We start from the raw sequence: 20,780 nt of genomic DNA on the forward strand, positions 1-20,780 counted from the left end.
CCATAATATAGTATTTAAGTTTGTTTCTGAACTGATAGGTAACTAATATTAGAAACAATTTAACCAAGATGTTTAAATGCTCTCTCTTGGAGAATGATTATGCACTTGCTATGCATGTCATTTTTTGTGAGCCTTTCAACCATTTTCAGTGTGCAGATTTCACACTCAGATGTATGGCCAATAGCCATAGGATGATTGTGATACTGCAATTAAAATGGCCTAATCCAAACACTGACTTCCTGGAACATGTTTTTCTTGTGGTATTAGTCTATGTAAAATCTTCCCTAGATGGTGTGGTTCAGTGGATAGACCATTGGCCTGCAGACTGAAGAGTCCCAGGTTCAATTAAGGGCACATGCCTGGGTTGTGGGCTCGATTCCCAGTAGGGGGCATGCAGGAGGCAGCCGATCCCTGATTCTCTCTCATCATGGATGTTTCTATCTCTCTCTCCCTTGCCCTTCCTCTCTGAAACCAATAAAAATATATTTAAAAATTTGTATTGTGATTCTACTACTTTTGCAAACCACCAGGAGAACTCAGTGGTTTCAAAATTCACCTGCACTAAGATGACTGACAAATCTCTGTATATTTTCAACCAGATTAACAAGTGGGAAAATAAATAAATAAATATGGGTTTTATATTTGGATCAGTTAAGAGAGACCAAAGGAATTAGGGGAGTCTGGTATACAAATAGACATAGTAAGACACAGAGCTAAGAATGTACATGATACCCCATTCCCACAAAGACACACAGAGTAGGGAAGCCCCAGAAATAAAAACTCATGGAATCAAATAGAGATCCAGAGAGACAAAGGGGAACAGGAGAACATAACATCACAGCATAATTTTCCAGATTTAGAATTTGCTATTAAAGGATTTTAAATGTATTTTTATAACAATGCGGGTAAGTGATGATATTGACATTTTCAGTTTCATTTGTTCCTTCATCTAGAAAGTATTTGTGAAGGGTCACAGGATCCTCACGTCTGAATTACACCTCCTTTCAACAATGTGGAATTGACCTCCATCATTATAGGTGGCTTCATCTTTCAATTTGGAATTCTGATTGATATTACAGTTTGGGGCTATGCCCAAAGCTTGGGAGTACAGAGAGCTTGTTTAAGGTACTTAAAAATAAACAAACACAAAGACATAATATTTCAGTTAGAGCATAATGTTAAAACACATTAAAAATATAAGAAATTTCTGTAAGTAACTAACACAACATAAACCAGGTATCTTTCTCTTCTGTAATCCAATACTTCAAGCACAGAATTTAAATGCTCTATAGGAATTAAAAATTAACTAAGCCCTTATAATATCTCTAAAATATCAGATGCTGAAATGACTTTCAGCAGAGGAAGCTATTAATTAAAAGGAAGTCTATAAACATTAGATGTGAGGCAGACATGTTGTGGAGCTGACATTGTACTGTCAATATTTGGAGATCTCTTTGAATCCTTGCTCAGGTGGAAGACTCCATTTGTATATTAAAACATTTTTCCCTTGCAAAATTTTTGTATTAAATTTATATGAGAGACAATATTTGGAGAAAATTTGTGGTTGAAAATTTAATAGGCATTTGTGATCAAATGGCCACATTGACATTAAAATGAGTTTTGAGATACATCAGATTTTGAGAACTGCATTCTGATAAGCCCATCAGAGTAAGTTGTTTTGCAAACCAAACCCCTCTTCATCTTCCACAGCTGAATTAATGGACTTGTCTGATTTATTTTATGCCAGCAATAAATATTTTATTGAAGGTGTTCACATGCCAGATAGTCTCCCAAGTGTTGTGCATAAAGTAGGAAACAAAACAAGTAGGATCTCTTCTCTCACAGAGTTTATAATCTAGTGAAGAGGGACACACAATAAATAACCAATGAGTTAACCAAATAAATACCAACATACATACATACATACATACATACATACATACATACGAAGTATTGCCAATGGTAAGTAATCCATAAAAGATGGGGAGATGGAGCAGTCAGTAAATGCCTCTTCATTAGAGATTAAGTATAAGCTGAGATCTGAGATGTTGGACATGTAGATACCAAGGGAAAGAGTATTACAAGAGATGGGAACACAGTGCAAAGCTGTTGTGGTGGTAACAACTTTGATATGTTCAAGAAACAGAAAGAAAATCAATATGGCTAGAGCAGACTGAACAAAGGATAGTAAGGCAAGCTATGTAGGCAAGATTTTGCACCAAACTCAGTCTACTTTAATGCATGTATACTTTAAAAAATAATAATAATAAATAGCAGATATAACACAAAAGGAAGTAAGGGATGGGAAAAGGAAAGGAGAGAAGAGGGGTGGGGGAAGGAAGGAATCAAACTTGCCCAAACTGTGGAAATCTCTCTTTAATTATTCCTAAAAATATTTATAAGAATGGGTACCAGTTTATTTACTTATAATATCGAGTCATTAAAATAATTGAGTCTTCTAAAAAAGATAGCCACAAAATCTGCTTTTACTTTCTATTTGGTATGAACTAATAAAGTATGTCAGCCAATAAGTCCAATGTAAAATTTAAAATAAATCTTGTATTTAATAAAAATAATTTGTTGTACATTGTAAGTACAATAAAAGTAATTTTTAATAATAAAATATTTTAAAAGAAGTCATATAGGGCCCTGTAATTTAAGTAAAGGGGTGGGATCACTTATTTTCAATGTAATTCATTAGAGGATTTGAAACAGGGAAGTGTCACGATTTTAATTTTATTTGAAAAGATATTCTGGGCTGTGTAAATTGAAAATTTAGAGAAGCAAGAGCGGAAGTAGTTGCAAGGCTATTGCAAAAGCCCAAAGGAGAGATATCATCTTTGGCCATGGTGGTAGTAGTAAGGGTGTTGAGAAATGGTTGTATGCAGCCCAGGCTGGTGTGGCTCAGTTGGTTGAGCATTGACCCATGCACCAGGAGGTCGCCAGTTTGATGCCCAGTCAGGGCACATGTCTGAGTTGCGTGCTTGATCCCCAGCAGGGGGTGTGCAGTACAGGAGGCAGCCGATGGATATTTTTATCTCTCTCTCCCTCTCCCTCTTCTCTCTGAAATCAATAAAAACATATGTTTTTAAAAAGTTGGGGGGAAAAAAGCTTGTATGCAGGTAGAGTTGACTTACTGATGGAGGACAGAGTAATCAAGGAAAAAAGGATAGTTCCTGGATTTTGCCTGTAAAACTGGGCAAATTGTGGCACCATTACTGAGATTAAAAAAACTGGAGAAGAATTGGCTTAAGGGAGGGTCTCAAGAGCTCTGTTTGGCATATGTTAAGTTTGAGGTTATTATTAAATAGCTGAAGGCACAATTAATAGGTAGGCAATTTATATATCAAGCTTGAAAATTCATGGCTATGGGAATGGGTGAGACAACCTCAGAATGATTTTAAAAAGAGGTGCAATAACTGAGTCCTAGGGATCTTCAATATTTAGAGGTTGAGAAAAGAAGTATCCAGCAAAGGAATCTGAGGAGCAATGCATAAGAGAAGAAGAAACCCATGAAAGTGTGTCGCCCAGAAATAAAGTGAAAACAGTGGGTCAAGAAGAACGACAAGACCAAAAACTGCTAAGAGAACAAGCAATTTTAGGACAAAGAGTTGATCATTGCATTTGGCAATATAAAAATCACTGGTGTCCTCAGCAAGAGCAGTTCAGGTGGAATGGTAGGGATGAAAGCCTGACTGGAGTGAAGTACAGAAATAGAGGCAATATGTGTAGATAATTTCTTTAAAAAAAACGTTTTTATTCATTTCAGAGAGGAAGGGAGAGAGAGGGAGATAGAAACGTCTTGATGAGAGAGAATCATTGATCGGCTGCCTCCTGCACGCCAAAACCCAGGCATGTCCCTGACCCAGAATGGAACCGTGACTTTCCTGGCTCATAGATGGATGCTCAACCACGGAGCCATGCCCGCCAGGCTAGATAACTTTGTAAAAGTACCATGAAGGGACACAAAAGGAAGGGGCTGTATCTAAAAGGAGATGTTGGACCACAGTTAGGTTTTTTGGTGTTTTGTGTTTTGTTTTTTGAAGTTGGGTGATAGTAGAGGTTTGTGTGCTGATGAAGTGATCCAGGAGAGAAGGAGAAATTGATGATGCAGCCCTGACCGGTGTGGCTCAGTGGATAGAGCGTGGGCCTGCGGACTGAAGGGTCCCAGGTTCGATTCTGGTCAAGGGCATGTACCTTGGTTGCGGGCACATCCCCAGTAGGGGTTGTGCAGGAGGCAGCTGATCGATGTTTCTCTCTCATCGATGTTTCTAACTCTCTATCCCTCTCCCTTCCTCTCTGTAAGAAATTAATAAAATATATTTTTAAAAAAGAAATTGATGATGCAGGAGAGAAAGTATATGATTAGAGCATCCAAGCTCTTGGGGGAATAGGATCCAAAGAGAGTTGGAGAGGTTTGGCTTTGTTCAAAAAGTCACTTTGTGTAAAATCAGAGGAGATACAGGTATAGGTGAGGGTATATAGGTGGATTTATTTTGGAAAGTCAAATGAGTTCTTTCATTTCTCAAAAAAATGAAAGGGTGCCCTGGCTGGTTTGGCTCAGTGGATATAGTGTCAGCTGCAGACTGAAGGGTCCCAGGTTCGATTCTGGTCAGGGGCACATGCCTGGGTTGCAGGCTCAATCCCCAGTTGGGGGTGTGTGCAGGAGGCAGCCAATCAATCATTTCTCTCATCATTGATCTTTCTATCTCTCTCTCTCTCTCCCTCTCATTTCCTCTCTGAAATCAATAAAAATATTTTAAAAATGAAAGGGAGTCATCAGCTCAAGAAGGCTGGGAGGTTGTCATGTAGAACGTTTTAGAAGAAAAGGTATGAAAGAGCCATTTGAACATTGGGAAATCACACAATAAGGTTCCAAAGAGATATTCATTTAATTGCATGAAGGTATCTGTCAAATACAATGGTCTTCATTGTAGAAAAGAAATGTTAAAGTATTCTTTCTGATGATGATTAATCAAAAGATACTGCTTTGATTGTTCCAAGTCCATAAAAATTGTCGACAGAGAAAACATTACCCTTCTCTGATATGGTTGGTGGGCATTTGTGCAGACCACGATACAGTTTATCCAATTATTTTGTTATAGATTAAGAAGAAGGTAGTTTAATACCCAGTCATTTTTCTGATGCATAGCTTGAAGAAATATTAAATCCCAGGAAATTATGCCACTAGAACAAGACATGATCTGTAGGTAAATCACCTATGCTGAATCAAAGGATGATGAGAGATCCTGTAAAAATCCTTACGTTGTTAATAAGTATTTGTAGGGAGATGGACGTGAAGGAGACGCAAAGGCCTGATTAATTTCCAAGTCCAGCCTGCCTATCACCAGATAGCAACAGTGGGCCCAATATATGCAAATAATTTTGCGCACATAATCTTTGCATCAACTCTGCCTGAAAGGTACCCTGTTTTACAAACTGAAATCAGGAGTTCAGAAGTTACTTGCCCAGGAACCCAAAGTGCCTAAGAGACAAAATGGGGTTGGAACCTAACTCTTCCAATTTCAAAGACAAATACTTCGTAAGGTATTGGACTCGTTCATGGGACAGATATTTGTGGGGTATTTACTTTATAATGGGCAATATGCTCAGTAGCTTATATTTTGCCTCAATTCTTTCACAACTATTTGAGGACAACTGAATCCAGAGTCTCTCACTAAGATTTAAAATGATCCTTTTTAGAAAGTATAATTTTCCCTAAAAAGAATTGAATCTAATAAATATATAAGTAATTTCATCTGAATTCAATTTGAGACCTTGTCTTCACAAACATTGCCAGCTTGTTTTGGCTTTCTGTTAAATCTTTTATCAAACTACAAGCAGGATTTTGGCTAGACATGGTGAATTTTCAACCTATCTCCAATTTGTTGGTATGAAATAACAGGAAAAACTTCTTTCCAAAAATAATTTTAGCTAAAAGCTTAAAATTATGGATCTCCCAAAGGATTCTTGTGGATTTAAATACAAACTCTACCTTGGTAAAGTCCACACTTTATCCTCTCCTTCTTGAATCTCTAATTTATCATTTCATTTTTGGTAAAAGAAGATGTTTAAACAAAGAAATATTCAAAGTGTTCTACAGCCAGCCTCTGACCCTCTTCAGGCCATTTGTAACATCGGCTCTTTCAGAGACTAGGATCTAGGAATTGGGTGAGCCAAAGAGAGTGTGGTATCTCTCTGATTTTATATTCTACTTTAAAAGTGTTTGTGAGTCTGAAAAATCACGGTGCTAATCCATAGGAGGGCTACTATCATGACAATGAGATATTTCATCCTCAGATCATAGTCAAGGAAATTACCATGACAACATATGCTTATCTTCTATGCTTAAACAACAGTATTCTTAGAAGAGTATGGTTTTATTTATTTACATACATTCCATCAAATTCCCCAAAGGATTTGGACCAGGTGAATTAAAAGTTTAGTTCTGTGTAACAGTTTTTATTATTTTTATATATTTTATTGATTTTTTTTTTTTACAGAGAGGAAGGGAGAGGGATAGAGAGTTAGAAACATCAATGAGAGAGAAACATCGATCAGCTGCCTCCTGCACACCTCCTACTGGGGATGTGGCTGCAACCAAGGTAAATGCTCTTGACTGAAATCTAACCTGGGACCCTTTAGTCCGCAGGCCGACGCTCTATCCACTAAGCCAAACCAGCTAGGACTTGTGTAACAGTTTTTAAAATGAAGAATATAACACACAAACATGAAAAAGACAAACTGTAATTGCTGGGTTTGCATCCTATTTTTATGGGAGACCATATTGAGGTAAAGCAAAATAAATTTTGTTTACCACAATTACAATACACAGAAAATATCCCACTCTTTTCAAACAACAAAGGGTAAAGACAAAAAGCTTGGATACTGAACAAGACTCACTATGATTGCTGACTTTTTTGGAAAAATGCAATGGTTTGCATATAGAGCATGATGAAGAAACATTTTTTTTTTTTTGGCTTTAGATATATTCTGAAAGGTGTTGGAAGGCAATCTCATTCTCCTATCTCAAAGTGGCAGCATCTGCAGAAAGGTTTCTATGGCAACTCATGAAAGCTTGATGTTTTTTATCCTTTTTAAGATCATGTCATCCCATGGCCTGAGGCTTTGTTCAGTAAAGGTCTTTATTTTAGAAGCTATTGCCATTTAGTGTTGTGTTACATATTTTGACCGTCTTAGGGAAAACAGAGCAGAGCAAAGGGCTTCCAAGAAAATGTGGCATCTTTTTCATATTTGGGGGCAAGATACGAATAACATAATTCTTGACTTTGCTTCTCAAGAATAAAAATGATGGTACACATTGGTATGTTTGATTTATGCTATGTGTTGTTTTTATTTTCCAAAAAGTTATGATTGGTATGTTCTCAGGAAAGAGGAGTCAGTCTGTACTTAAGGAGGAAGAAACTGTTCAGCCAAAGCACCTCATGATGAGTAGTTCCAAATGATTGAAGATCTTCCTGCAGTGATTTGGTCTCAGGACTTTGAGAGCTGACAGGCTCCAGGTGGTTTTTGTAGATATATTTGGTCAAGAATGTTAATAAGGAAACATTCTAATTTTAAAAGTTGGCATGATTTGAGACTATTTTTTAACAACATACACCTTTGTATGTTATAGAAAATAATGTGAGTCTTGAAAAACACATAGGACACAGAAACAGAAATGGGTTTTAGCACTAACGGTGCCATCGCTAGCTGTATAATGCTCAGCAAGCCCTTGAATCTCTCTGAGTTTCCATTTCCTAATATGAAAAATAGGAGTGACAATGCCAGCCACATAGAATTTTTGTTAAGGACTGAATGTGTGTAGGAATATTGGAAACTGCAGTGTTGTACATTTGTAGGGTGGTTATTATTGGTTGGCTGTCTTTCATCCTATCTTCTTCCCCTGGAAAAAATCAGGAGTATCCTTTATCATTTCTGGTGTGATTGGAGAAAATCAATTTCAGTGTATATAAATATTTTTGTTTCTTATACTATAGTAGAGGCTTGGTGCACAGATTTGTGTGGCGGTGGGGTCCCTTGGCCTGGCCTGTGGGGATAGGGCTGAAACCGGCTATCTGACATCCTCCGAGGAGTCCTGGATTGCAAGAGGGTACAGGCCAGGCTGAGGGACTCCACCGGTGCATGATCGGGCCAGGGAGGGACTGCAGGAGGGCTCCAGGGTGTGTTCAGCCCATCTAGCCAGTCCCCATCGGCCAGACCCTAGCAACAAGCTAACCTACCCATTGGAGCATCTGCCCCCTGGTGGTCAGTGTGCGTTATAGTGACTGGTCAAACGGCCAAATGGTGGGACACTTAGCATATTAGGCTTTGATATATACAGATTAAATATAATATGTTTATATAGACACTATTGCAGCCATTTATTTGTTGATTGATTAAGTAATTAAATGTTATCTTTGTTGTTAAATGAATCCATTTAATAAAAATGTAAGTAGCATTGAGGAGTCACTAAATAGATTATTAAGCTATCATCATTCAGGAAATAAGTTTCTGAGTTTCAAGGCCACAACATAAGCTGTTTAGGCAGTATCCTGCACAAGGGTGCTTGGCTGATGAAGTGAAAGAGGGCATGGAACCCAGCCCACATTTTGCCAGCTAAGCCATTTGAACCAAGGTGAGTGACATTTGTCTGAAAGAAGGAGAGGTTTTTTTTGTTTTTTTTTTTTTAATTTACCTGCCAGGAGCATGCACCTTCTATAATTTACACAAAGGTATGGAATGTTTTAGTTATGGTCCTGCTGCTTGTATGGTCCATGATATTCCATGGAAGGCATTCAGTGTTTCAATGTTTAGTATGAGCAAGTCTGCTGGACATGCTTGTTATCTGGAGTCAGACTGCCTGGATTCGAATACTGGCTCTGCCACTTGTTAGCTATGTGACCTTGGGCACATGACTTGCCTCTCTGTGCCTCACATTCTAAATCTGACCACTTCCTAGAGTTGTTGGGAGAAGAAATAAATTCTTATATGAAAAACACTTAGAATAGAAGCTGGCACACAGTCAGTGCTCAAAATGTTAGCTGTTTTTAGTGACATCTTCACCTGCCTCTCTATTCTGTGTTGAAAGTTCAACAATTACTATCTGAATTCCACCTACAAATACCACTTTCCTTTAATGAATCACACTTAATTTGAAAATAGTTTTCTTTTTACCCAAGGCTTCTTTTGCATGTATTTGTGTTAAATAACTAAAAAGAATTTTCTTTAGAGACATCTGAGAATCCCAGCTCTTTGATCAGAAGGTCACTTGGTTGTTTTTAGAGTTACCTCATAAAACCATTGCTTTATCAGAAGTGACCAGAAGGTGATGAGGGCTGTTTATATATTGTGGCTCTTTTCTTTCGTGGGGGAATGCCTATACTGTTTACCAAGATTATAAGCTAGAGATGCTTTGAGGTACAGTGAATTTCATTGTCAATGTTAACATGATTTTTTTTTAATAATTGGGATGAAATCATTTATATAGCAGCAAAGTACAGATGTTTCATAATGTTTTCAAGACAATTAATTTTGCATTTTAAAACATTTTATTAAATGTCAGATTTTGATATGAAGGACATTCCACAGATTAACAAAGCAAAGAATGAGGCAGATGGTAATTTTGATTTTTTTCACTTCCCTCTAAATCTTAATTTCTCTACTGCTCTAAAGACACCTTGAAGAGGCACCTTTGTTACCTGCACTGTGTACTTTTCAGTCTCTTATGGCATCTAATGCTTGGGTTGTTTTTCATGGCATAAAACTGGAAGCATAGAAGGCTAAGAATGCTGCACACCACTGATTTCCAATCTTTAAACTAATTTGTATGTTTAACCCAAATTTAAGTCTCCAAATAATTGAGATAGTTATTACTTGGATAAATTTTCCCAAGTAAACTACTCAGGAAGGGGTAGGCGTTAATCTGCCATTATTCCTGTGTGCCATGCTATGATAATTCACCTAAAGGAGTCTCCTTGAGTTGAAATCCTATAAAGTTTGCACCATTTGGAAACAACAAATGAAATAGATAATCTTGTCAGAAGCCTGTCATGGGCACATATGGGGCTGCTTCTGAAAGTAGCAAATGATAATTTGTGAAATATTAATTGATCCTGCCTGTTAAACTGAAGTTTAACTACTTTTTTAAAAGTACAAAGTCATGAAAAGCTTGATCCTACATTGGTTGCAAAAGTTAAATATCCATTTAAGAGAAAATTCTTATATTTAGTTGGAGAGCAGAATGTTTTAAGGCACTTTACATCCATCAGTGTATTGAGTTACTGTATTTTTTAAATTTGGCTCTTTTCATTCAAGGTCATATTGTGCTTCTCCCTTATTATTATTACCGATCACAGAAATGGCACATAGATAGATGCTTGTCTGAGACTGTCCTGTCCCTGATGCTGCCTCTCCCGATTAACAGCTGCCTCTCTCCATACTGGCTGCCTCTTCACTGTATTTATTTTTCTTTTTGGTACCAGGTGGTGACTAAGAGATCAGCTTTGGGGCTGAACTCTGACCTTGCCATTTACTAATTGTATACTCTATGTCAGATCAATGAACGCCTCCAGTCCTCCATTTTTCTTTTTTTAAAACAAGGCTAATGATACCTCTCAGCATTGTGGTGAACACAGAAGCACTTTGTGTGTAAAACACATCACACAGAGTAAAGCAAGTACTCAATGCTTTCTGACAATGGCTGTTATTATTGTAGATATTTTCTTTAAAAAAAAACTGTTATTGCATTGAATCAGGAAATGATTGCTTTGCTTAAGTGTTTAAACAGTGCCAATTACATTGATTAGTGTTTTAGGGTAAATATACTTCTGCTACTTTATGATTTTTTTCTCAGTAATATTGCATTTTACTGGGTCAAATGGGAGTTCCATTTTTAACCAACCATTTGCAACAGCATGGATGGAACTTGAGAGCATTATGCTAAGCGAAATAAGCCAGTCGGAGAAAGATAAATATCACATGATCTCACTCATAGGTGGGATATATTGATCAACATAATTTGATGAACAAGAACAGATCTAGAGACAAATGGTAGGGGAGGTGGGTTAGAGAGCAACCAAAGTACTTGTATGCATGCATATTAGCATAACCCATGGACACAGACACTGGGGCGGTGGGGGCTTGCCCAGAGTAGGAATGGCTGGGGGGTGGGAGGGTCAATTGGGGAAAAAGGAGACGTATGTAAAACTTTAGACAATAAAAAATAAAAATAAAAATAAATCAAAAATACCTTCACAGAGAAAAATAATAATATTGCTTTTTAAAATTCCCAGACTTCGCAGAGAATGCACCATCTCTCATATTTTTGTTCTACGGCACAATGTGTTAAAAGTTCCAAACAGCCAACGTAGAAATGAACTCGGAAACAACCTTGCTGTAAATCAGGGTGGCTTTGTATAGTTTATGTTTGCTTATTCTTCCATCAGTCAAAGCATTAGCCCTTTCACCAGTCATTACCAAGGAATCCCTTGAGAGCTACTTCTTAATGTTAATCATCTCCTGAGCAGACTCAACTCCTCAGGTTCTCAGGTGTTCTAAAATCCCCTCTTCCTAAACTGCAGTGACTAAGCCACTGATACTTGGGCCAATTATTTTTTCAATCAGCTTTTGTCTATTGATATCAAACAAGAATTTTGAATAGGCCCCTATGAACATTAGTGTGACAAATTGTGAGATATTTACAACTTATTCTCAAATTGCTGTATTTAAAGATATTTTTGTCATTTTCTATGTATGACATTTTAAGGCACATGAGCATATAGAACTCTATTCAACTCTTTGGTAAGACCCCAGCCTGTTCTAATAACGGTTTATGTTTACTATCAGATACTATTGGGTAACTGTATTTACTAAAAGACAGCACCTTTTGTGGACTATACAATGGTTGTATATATGAGTGATGTTGTATTTCATTCTGAACCCTTTTGTTTAAGCTGCAGCGTGCACAGCAGATCCCTCTGAATTCCCTGATAAGAGCTGTTACCATGGTTGCATCTTATTTCATATTTTATTTGTTGAGCTGATGCTTGATAAGAGAAATGGCACTGAATTATCTGCAAGGTTGAATCTAAATAGAAATGTTTTCTCTTTTTTCCCCCTTATGGAGGTGAAATTAGGAAACTGGAGTTAGAAATCCAAACCCTGTATTCCTAAATAAGGGTTGTGCAATGCTCGTGCACACTGCATAGGGCCTGTGGACTTTGTAACCCTTACCCCACCACCAACTGAAAAGCTCTGGGCCTGCCCCTAAGGAGGGAGAGAGAGAGAAAAGATGGATTCACTCAAATAATGAAGTGTCAAATCTGCCTCTTTAAAAAATAGGTTTCTTTTTTTAGGTTAACCAATAGACAATGAATGAAATCTTGGTTTTTTATTATGGCTTTTATGGTGGGCTCATATCTTACATTTCACAGATTTTTATCAAACAAGATACAAGTGTTTTAAAAGCACGTTGATCCAAATAAAGTGAAAAATATCTTTGAAATGTAATTTCTCCCTGAAGCAAAAATAGAGAAATGCAATCTACAGAGAATATGGCCTGACTTTGACTGCTGGCTCCTTAAGTGACGTTGGACACCTCTTTGTCCTTCAATTTCTTCAGCAATAAGATGAGAATATAAATAGTACCTTTAATTATTGGGTTCCTGTGAGAATCCATTGAATCAATATATTAAAGACTTTAGAACAGCTTTTCACATGTGATGAGCCCTACATGGCTATTTCTATAGGAAGCTTTCTTTCCTTTAGCATTAGTGGGGTATAAAAGTCCCAGAACTATTATTTCTGAAAGAAAAGATTGAAACTATTTCATTTATTGGTAAGGCACAGTGTCTTAATCTTTCCTTGATTTTATTTGTCCTCATAAAAGCAAATGAGTAAGGTAATTGGAACTGAGCAAATTCAATTCATTATTCTGAGCATCACAGTGCTGTTGTCTGAGATTTAAAAAATACTACATCCTGGATGGACTTGTACTTTGTCAAAACATATTTGGTATATATGCACCACATCTTCTTAATCCACTTGTCTATTGATGGGAACTTAGGTTGCTTCCATATTTGGTCCTGAGTCTGCTAGGGTGTATATATTTCTCTTAAGTGAGGTGTTGTGTTTTTTGTTGTTTTGTTTTTTAATCCTCACCTGAGGATATGTTTTTCATTGATTTGAGAGAAAAAAGAAGTGAGAGGGAGAGAGAGAAAAACATTGATGTGAGAGAAAAACATCGATTGGTTGCCTCCCCATCTGGGCCTGTGATCAAACCTGCAACCTGGGTATGTGCACTGACTAGGAGTCAAACCTGAGACATTTACCTAAAAAATAATATCCCCCCCCTTTTTTTTCACAAATAACAATTGGTTTTCTGACTTGGAATGTGGGTCTCTGTTGAGAAACCTTAGCCACCTATAAGTTAAATATGGTATTAGTCAGTGTGTGAGCCACATGGACTTTTCTTGTTGGCTGTTAGCATGAAGAGCTTATCTGGAATCCTTATAAGGTGTTTGATTCTGATTTCTTATTATATTTTCTCTCAGGTATGGCAGCAGCCAAACTTCTGCATGATTCTGGCCTGAATGTAGTTGTTCTGGAAGCCCGGGACCGTGTGGGAGGCAGGACTTACACCATTCGGGTAAGACATTAAGGATGGAATGAAAAAATATGGTATCAAAACTGATTTTTTTTTTCATTTTACTCTCTCTAAGAGGTGAAAATTACTCTAAACATTTCCCACAGTCTCACTCCCAATTTTTTTCTTTTTCAACTCTTCCATACCTTTTCTCTTCTTACCTCATGACACTTGGCACTTGCCCAGTAAAGTATTGCCCTAATAAATAGGTGTTTGAAATAATACATCAGTGATTAAAACAAAGAATCCTGCTCTTAAGAAATATACTAGAGGCCCAGTGCATGGATTTGTACAGAGGTAGGGTCCTTTGACTTGGCCTGTGGGGATTAGGCCGAAACTGGCTCTCTGACATCCCCTGAGGGGTCCCGGATTGCAAGAGGGTGCAGTCCAGGCTGAGGGACCCCACTGGAGCATGAATCCATGCACCAGGCCTTTAGTATACATATAAGATCTTTGTTTAATATCTTCCCACCCTCTTCCTCCCCCTTACCTCTGAGATTCATCAGTCTACTCCATGTTTCCATACCTGTGGTTTCTGCTCCTGCATTGAGCATCTGCTCCCTGGTGGTCAGCGCGTGTCATAGATACTGGTCAGCCGGTTAGCCGGTTGGCTAGTCCACCGGTTGCTTAGGCTTTTATATATGTAGATATTCTTTTGGGGGGAGGAGAAAGCCAAATAATAGAAAACAAACAAAAACAGAAAAAAGGGCCTTCTCTGGTGTCACTGACTAGGAGGTACCCAGTTATGATTGGACACGTTCAAACACAGAGAACTTTTCTATTCACTTCTTGTTCAGAGTTTGATCCTTAGTCATTGGATGTGAAGCTAATTCAAAACCATATAGAAAACTTGCTATTGAACATAAGAGCAATTTCAAAGATTCAAATTATGACCAAACATTCCCTGATGCTATCTTTCAAACCACACAAGAAATGATTATTTTCTTTCTTGTTTTTCCTCTAGCATTAGCTGCCTCAAAATTAGCCTTAAGTACTAAGTATTAAGAATTCACCAACAATTCAGAGATTATAAACTCAAGGCACTGAAAACCAAACCATGTTGTGGAACATTGTGAATGATGGAGTTCAGCAATTTGTTGCCTATACAAAGTTCAATCAATTTTGCTTAAATTAAAAAATGATTTAATAACTGTTAAATTATATGAATGGAGTTGAGAACAGAACCCAATTTTTCATGGATATACAAGATATGTCTATAACCTATGAAATGCTAATTTTCTTAATTCAGGGCTCTCTTTTTCGTCTTAGTAATAACATTTTCACAACTAATTTTTTTTTCATGGGAAAACAGAACCAAATGGTTAAATATGTGGACCTTGGAGGATCCTATGTTGGGCCAACCCAGAATCGTATCTTAAGATTAGCCAAGGAGCTAGGATTAGAGACCTACAAAGTGAATGAAGTGGAGTGTCTGATCCACCACACAAAGGTAAGCCTGGGCCAGCCTTTGAAGGATTTGGAAGCTACTCTATGGTTATTTCTTGATACAAATTTAAGAACATTCTTTCAGAGAGACTTTTGCAATCCTGGATGTATGCAAAGGTATGTAGTTTATGAATGTATTTCAACCACTCAGAATTTTTCACTGTTATCGAAGTGGGAGTAAGTGAGAATTCTCAGCCTATTCAGGAAGGTAATTGACCAAGTAGTATTGCCCATTTGGTAAAAAGTTTAACAAAACTAATAGAGAAAAAGCACTTGTGGTTAATCTATTAAATACCTTGGGGGGTTTAATTGCAGAAACACAAATAGCTTAGAATTGAATATTAGACACTCTAACTCTAATTAGCTCTTGGACTTATGCCCACATTTCTCTGTAGGTGCTAGTCACCTACCATGTTTCTGGTCTCCTCACATCTCCCTGATCCTTGTTTTCTAGCATCATTGCTTTGCTCCAAAAAGTCACTGATGTTCTCTGACAAGCTGAGATTCACTTACTCTGGCACCGTCCCCTGATATCCCATGGAAGAACTAGCAGAGGTTTTGAATTTCAATATTTCCTCTCTTCCTCACTTGCCTCCACAAATGGAAGTAAACAGTATAGGCATATTCCTCACCGGTAAAAGTCATCCCCTTAGGAGACAGAAGAAGCTAGCCAGTCAGTTTGATTCATATAACAATGTTGATATGTTGACACAGTTATATTATTTGTGAGTGCTAATATCAAGAAGGGCAAATAACAAACTGTACACTATGAATCATTTAATAAAACTGGAAAGAAAAGTCTATCTATTTTGGCATAATGTGGGTAAAGTATTTCCTTAATTCATACATAAATGTTTTGGTAGAACTCAGATTTTGTTTTATAAGCCTTTTCACTTTGTTTCTACTAGTATATGTGTCTAGTAGAAAAAGAGACACATCATTTAAAAATGAAAATGTAGCTTGGTGACAGTGCAATTTTTGAACATCAATCAGCAGCACTTAGTAAACATCCTTCACTGGGTTCCTTGCTTTTAAATATAGATCACATTGACTGATTTCTTCTGTCTTCCTTGTCCTAACATGTAAGACTTACAGAGATATTTCTCAGAACACTGGGATCTCTTTTCATTTTCTCCAGACAACGTAGATGACTAGAGAGTATATTCACTCTTCTCTCTTTGTTTGTGCAGGGTTTCTTGGCAATCAGGAGCTATGCTCAGGATGTTTGGTGTTTTTTTGTTTTGTTTTGTTTTTTCTTTTTTGGTAATCTTATGGCTGATATTACCTTCCTTGTTTGAAAGAGATCGCTTACAGTCGTTAATTGTGGAAATACTCTTACACAATACTTTTACAGAGTGATGGCCATATGGGCTGCTTTCTTAGACTATATCAAATAATGTAGGTGCAGCTACAAAAACACAAGCAAGTGAGCAGTATCTCTGACTTGAAGCAAGGTAAATATATATGCTAACAGTGCTCTTTATAAATTTTAAAATAAATGTTATTTCTTTTTAATTATAATGAAAGTAAAGCATATTTATTGTAAAAATGTAATTAGAAAATGTGGGTAAAGGAAAACTAAAATGAAACCCTCTATAGTCCTACCTAGGGAAAATCACTCTAAAATATTCTCATGGTTCAGAGATGTCTCATATTCCTGTGTTGCTATTTTCTGACCTCTGCTGGAGGAAAGGAGGAATATCAATGCACTTTAAAATGTCCATAACCCATAGACACAGGCAATAATGTGGTGATGACCAGAGGGAAGGGGGGACAGGAGTTTGGTGGAGGTGGACAAAGGGGGAGAATGGGAACATATGCAATAGTATTAACAATAAAAATAAAGTTAAAATATTGTATACAGCCCTAGCTGGTTTGGTTCAGTGGATAGAGCATGGGCCTGTGGACTGAAGGGTCCTGGGTTCGATTCCGGTCAAGGGCACATGCCCAGGTTGTGGGCTCCATCCCCAGTTTGATTCCGGTCAAGGGCACATGCCCAGGTTGTGGGCTCCATCCTTGTTAGGAGGATGGAGCCCAGGTTGTGGGCTTCATCCTCCTAACAAGCTTTGCAGGAGGCAACCGATCAATGATTCTCTCTCATCATTGATGTTTCTATCTCTCTCTCCTTTCCCTTCAATAAAATATTTAAAAATATTGTATAAATATGCACATGCATATGTATACATGTTTGATATAGTAACTTATTGTAATGAATTCTTACTAATGAGATCATTGAAACATTAATGAGGATATGAAACAAATATTTCTTTTTCAATCTTGCTGGAGGTGCTAATTTGATCTCCTTATGGTCATATCCAGTGAAGAGTTACATGATAATAAGTACTGATAAAGTCCCTATAGCTAAGAAGTCCTCCTCAGACTAAATACTTATTCTCCACTATCACCGCCTCCATGTCTTTCTTTGCTCACTTATCATTGTTCTCTTTTTCAAAAAATATATTTTTTAATGATTTCAGAGAGGAAGGGAGAGGGAGATAGAAACATCAATGATGAGAGAATCATTGATCGGCTGCCTCCTGCCCGCCCCAAAACCGGGCCATGTGCCCTGACCTGGGATCAAATCATGACCTCCTGGTTCATAGGTCGACACTCAACCACTGAGCCACACCAGCTGGGCTCATTGTTCTCATTTTTAGCCTGTAAAAAGCATCTCAGATGGCCACATCCATTTATGGAATTTCTGACCAGAACTATGACATTCTATCTCCTACTACCTGGCAAAGAATGTAGTTCAGAAAGTTGTCTCCTCTGTCATGTAGGCAGTACTTTTGACATTTTGACATCGCTATAACAAGCTTTAATAACTACTGTGGTATATGCAAATATGTATTATATTTGTGCCTTATTTTTTCAACAGACCATCATGTATTTCTTAACCCAGAGCCTGAGAATATTTTAGATTTTTAAATGGAAGACAGAATTTTATGTGCAGCCTTAATAAAATTAGGATAAGGAACTTGGGTATGCTGGTAAGAATTGAAAGTAATGAAATGAAGTTACCCATAAAATGAAGAGGGTACAGCAAGGAGCTCACAGTATAGCTACACAAAGAAAGGGTGTCTATCTCAAGAAATGATGACTCTGGAATTTCCGGTTCCCTGGTATTTGTGTTCATGCCAGCGTCATAACAGGAACCTCCTGGTGCACTGTTATATGCAGTCTTTACTGTTTATTTCTTATTTGTTAAAAATGTTTATATCTACTGAGTGTCATTCATTTTCAGTGCTGCTGTAGCTCTATCTTATGTTCCTAAAATGTGGTTTTCCAAAGCCTTGTTGGTGAATAAAAGATGTGATACCAAGCTATATTGGGATTTAATTACCAGTGGGAAAAATTATAAGTTCAACTCAAATCTGCATAATTTAGAAGGTTTTTTTTTCCACTTCTAAAATAGTGGTGCAGCCATTTGTGCTTAATAGTTATTGTTAAGCATCTATTGAAGTTTTAAATCTGTTTTACAAATAGTTATGATAATTTCTGCTAGTATAGTTTAGAAGGCAGCTGTTTAAATGCCTTGCAAGTGACTTGTAAAACACTGTTCCTGTTTAGACACTCTATCATAATTAAAAGAAAAGGACAAAAACTAAAAAATTCTTATGAAACATTGTTATATGTGGACTTACACCTCTTCCTCTTTCATCTACTGTGTGTGTGTATGTGTGTGTTTGTGTATGTGCATATATGTGGTTGTTTTGTTGTTTGTTTTTTGCACTTTTGGGCTTTTACTTTAAAGAAGTTGGAGAAAATTCTGAAGTTTGGTGCAGTTTGGACTATCGGCAAATAAAGTTTCTGTGTCTCAGAAGCTTTTATCAGTCTGAAATTTGGAACTAAAGTCTAATCAAAGTTCGCACGAAACTGCTTTAGGCATGAAGGCTAAACTGTTAAGAGCCTGGTAATGTAAAGATGTATCATGACTTAATATTAAGAGTTAAACTTCATACTGATAATAATTTCTAAACTTCGGCTCTCTGGAGAAACTGAGAAAAAGATGCTCTGGTTTTAGTGTGCTTCCCAGTGGACTGAAGCCAAGCTTATTGTCAAAGACCCTTCCGTGTTGTACGCAGTCAGCCTCAATGAGTGAAGGAGGAGACATCTCTCAAATATATTGCCCACTTGTTGCTGCTATGACTGCTATTGCTCAGTTAATCAGAGGGAGGAGGCAGCATTTGACATATCTTCTCAGTTTTTTGAGAACTCTGAAATCCCATTGAAAATGCAAGTACACAAAAAACACATAAATTTAGAGAATGGTGGGAACTAGCTCTCTGTTGACAAGACTACTTCAGTGAATTTCCTGAAACTGTTTCTTGGTACTGAGGAACAGCAACAAAATTGGAGCCAAATATTGAGAAATAAAATATTCAGATTAGCATTACATTTGGCAAATGAAAAGTGTCTTGTCATACACGACCTTACTATGTCTCAGAAATCAGGAGGCCAGAACGTCCAGTATTTTTCAGGCTCTTAATATCTCCTTCTCCAATCCCATTAATCCAGTGAAGCCTGGATCAAAAAGTACAGGGTGCACTTGCTTCTCTCATGATGAGAGCGTCTCCAGGAACAGGTCAGACAAACGCTTGTATTTCACCCAGGAACAGCTGCCCATTTTACATGAACTTCCCACATGCCACACAGAGCTAACTGGCTCCAAGAGTCTGCCCTAGCTGAGATGAACTTCATGAACCTTCTCTTGAACTCCCACCCATTTCATTTCTTATTTGTTGGAAAAATATCTCTTATTATCTTGGGGGATTTTCCCCAAAAAAATGAGGAGAACAATAATTTCCTCTTTAGCAAGTGAAATCCCCTTGTCTAGTGAATATTCTGAAGCTTATGTCAAGTTATTCTGGAAACCAAAGTGCTCATTGTATTCTTTAGAAAATATAGGCAGATTTTTGGCATCTAATAAGTTCTGAAAATTATGCCTTCAATGGCTGGATATGGAGAAATATTTTGGAACATAAGATGAATTTATTCTAGGTCTCCAGAGTTTCCATTTGGAACTTAAAATATGATAAAATCAGTAAACATATTCTCTATACACACACACACACACACACACACACACACACACACACATCTGGATAAACTTAAAAGTGAACAAATTGGGTAACAGACATAATTTTAAATTATGCTGGAGGTGGAAGGTATAGAATTCAGTTACAAGAGTGAAATTCAGTAAAGGAACAGTCCTGGAGCTTGAAACTTGTGCAACTATTACAGTGTCTACACTGTGATCATGGGGTATGGCCAAGTAGTCCAAAGGAGATATGATGACAGGGGCCCAGGTCACCAAATAAGAGTGACTATTAAGGGAAAGAGCTTCAGCAGCTTGGAGTAGCAAGGGATTGGCAGGAAGTACAAAGTGGCCTAAAATGTATTAGCCTATCTTGCCACTCCCTAAGCAGCAGGAGCCCGTGGACAGGCTTAGACATGATTCTGTGTCTGTTGATCACAGAGCCACAGGCCTTTCTCTTGACTTCTGGTGCAAACAGAAAATAATAACAATGGTAACTATATTTTGGTATAGACATCTAGAACCTTCCAAGAGCTTTCACACACGTGGGGTAAGAGCATGAACTGAGATCTTTGGGTGCCTAGAATATACCAGAAAGAGCTCACTGTGCCTGGATGGGAGGCTTTCTGTGATTTCCTTCTGAGTACCAGC

The 20,780-nt window shown here is 37.5% G+C and overlaps 1 protein-coding gene across 2 annotated transcripts in view; it reads left to right on the plus strand.

Moving 5' to 3' along the window:
• The window catches only part of MAOB (monoamine oxidase B), a 67,613-nt gene that overhangs the window by 12,492 nt on the left and 34,341 nt on the right, over positions 1-20,780 (plus strand). Inside the window, exons 2-3 of one of the 2 annotated variants that reach the window (XM_008153023.3) lie at positions 13,554-13,648; positions 14,958-15,095. In XM_008153023.3, the coding sequence (XP_008151245.3) occupies positions 13,554-13,648; positions 14,958-15,095 (233 nt within the window). The remainder of the gene's footprint in view (positions 1-13,553; positions 13,649-14,957; positions 15,096-20,780) is intronic. The other variant, XM_054714334.1, reaches the window with a different exon arrangement.

This window comes from Eptesicus fuscus, chromosome 1, assembly GCF_027574615.1.
Source record: "Eptesicus fuscus isolate TK198812 chromosome 1, DD_ASM_mEF_20220401, whole genome shotgun sequence".
In the NCBI taxonomy this organism is placed as follows: domain Eukaryota; kingdom Metazoa; phylum Chordata; class Mammalia; order Chiroptera; family Vespertilionidae; genus Eptesicus; species Eptesicus fuscus.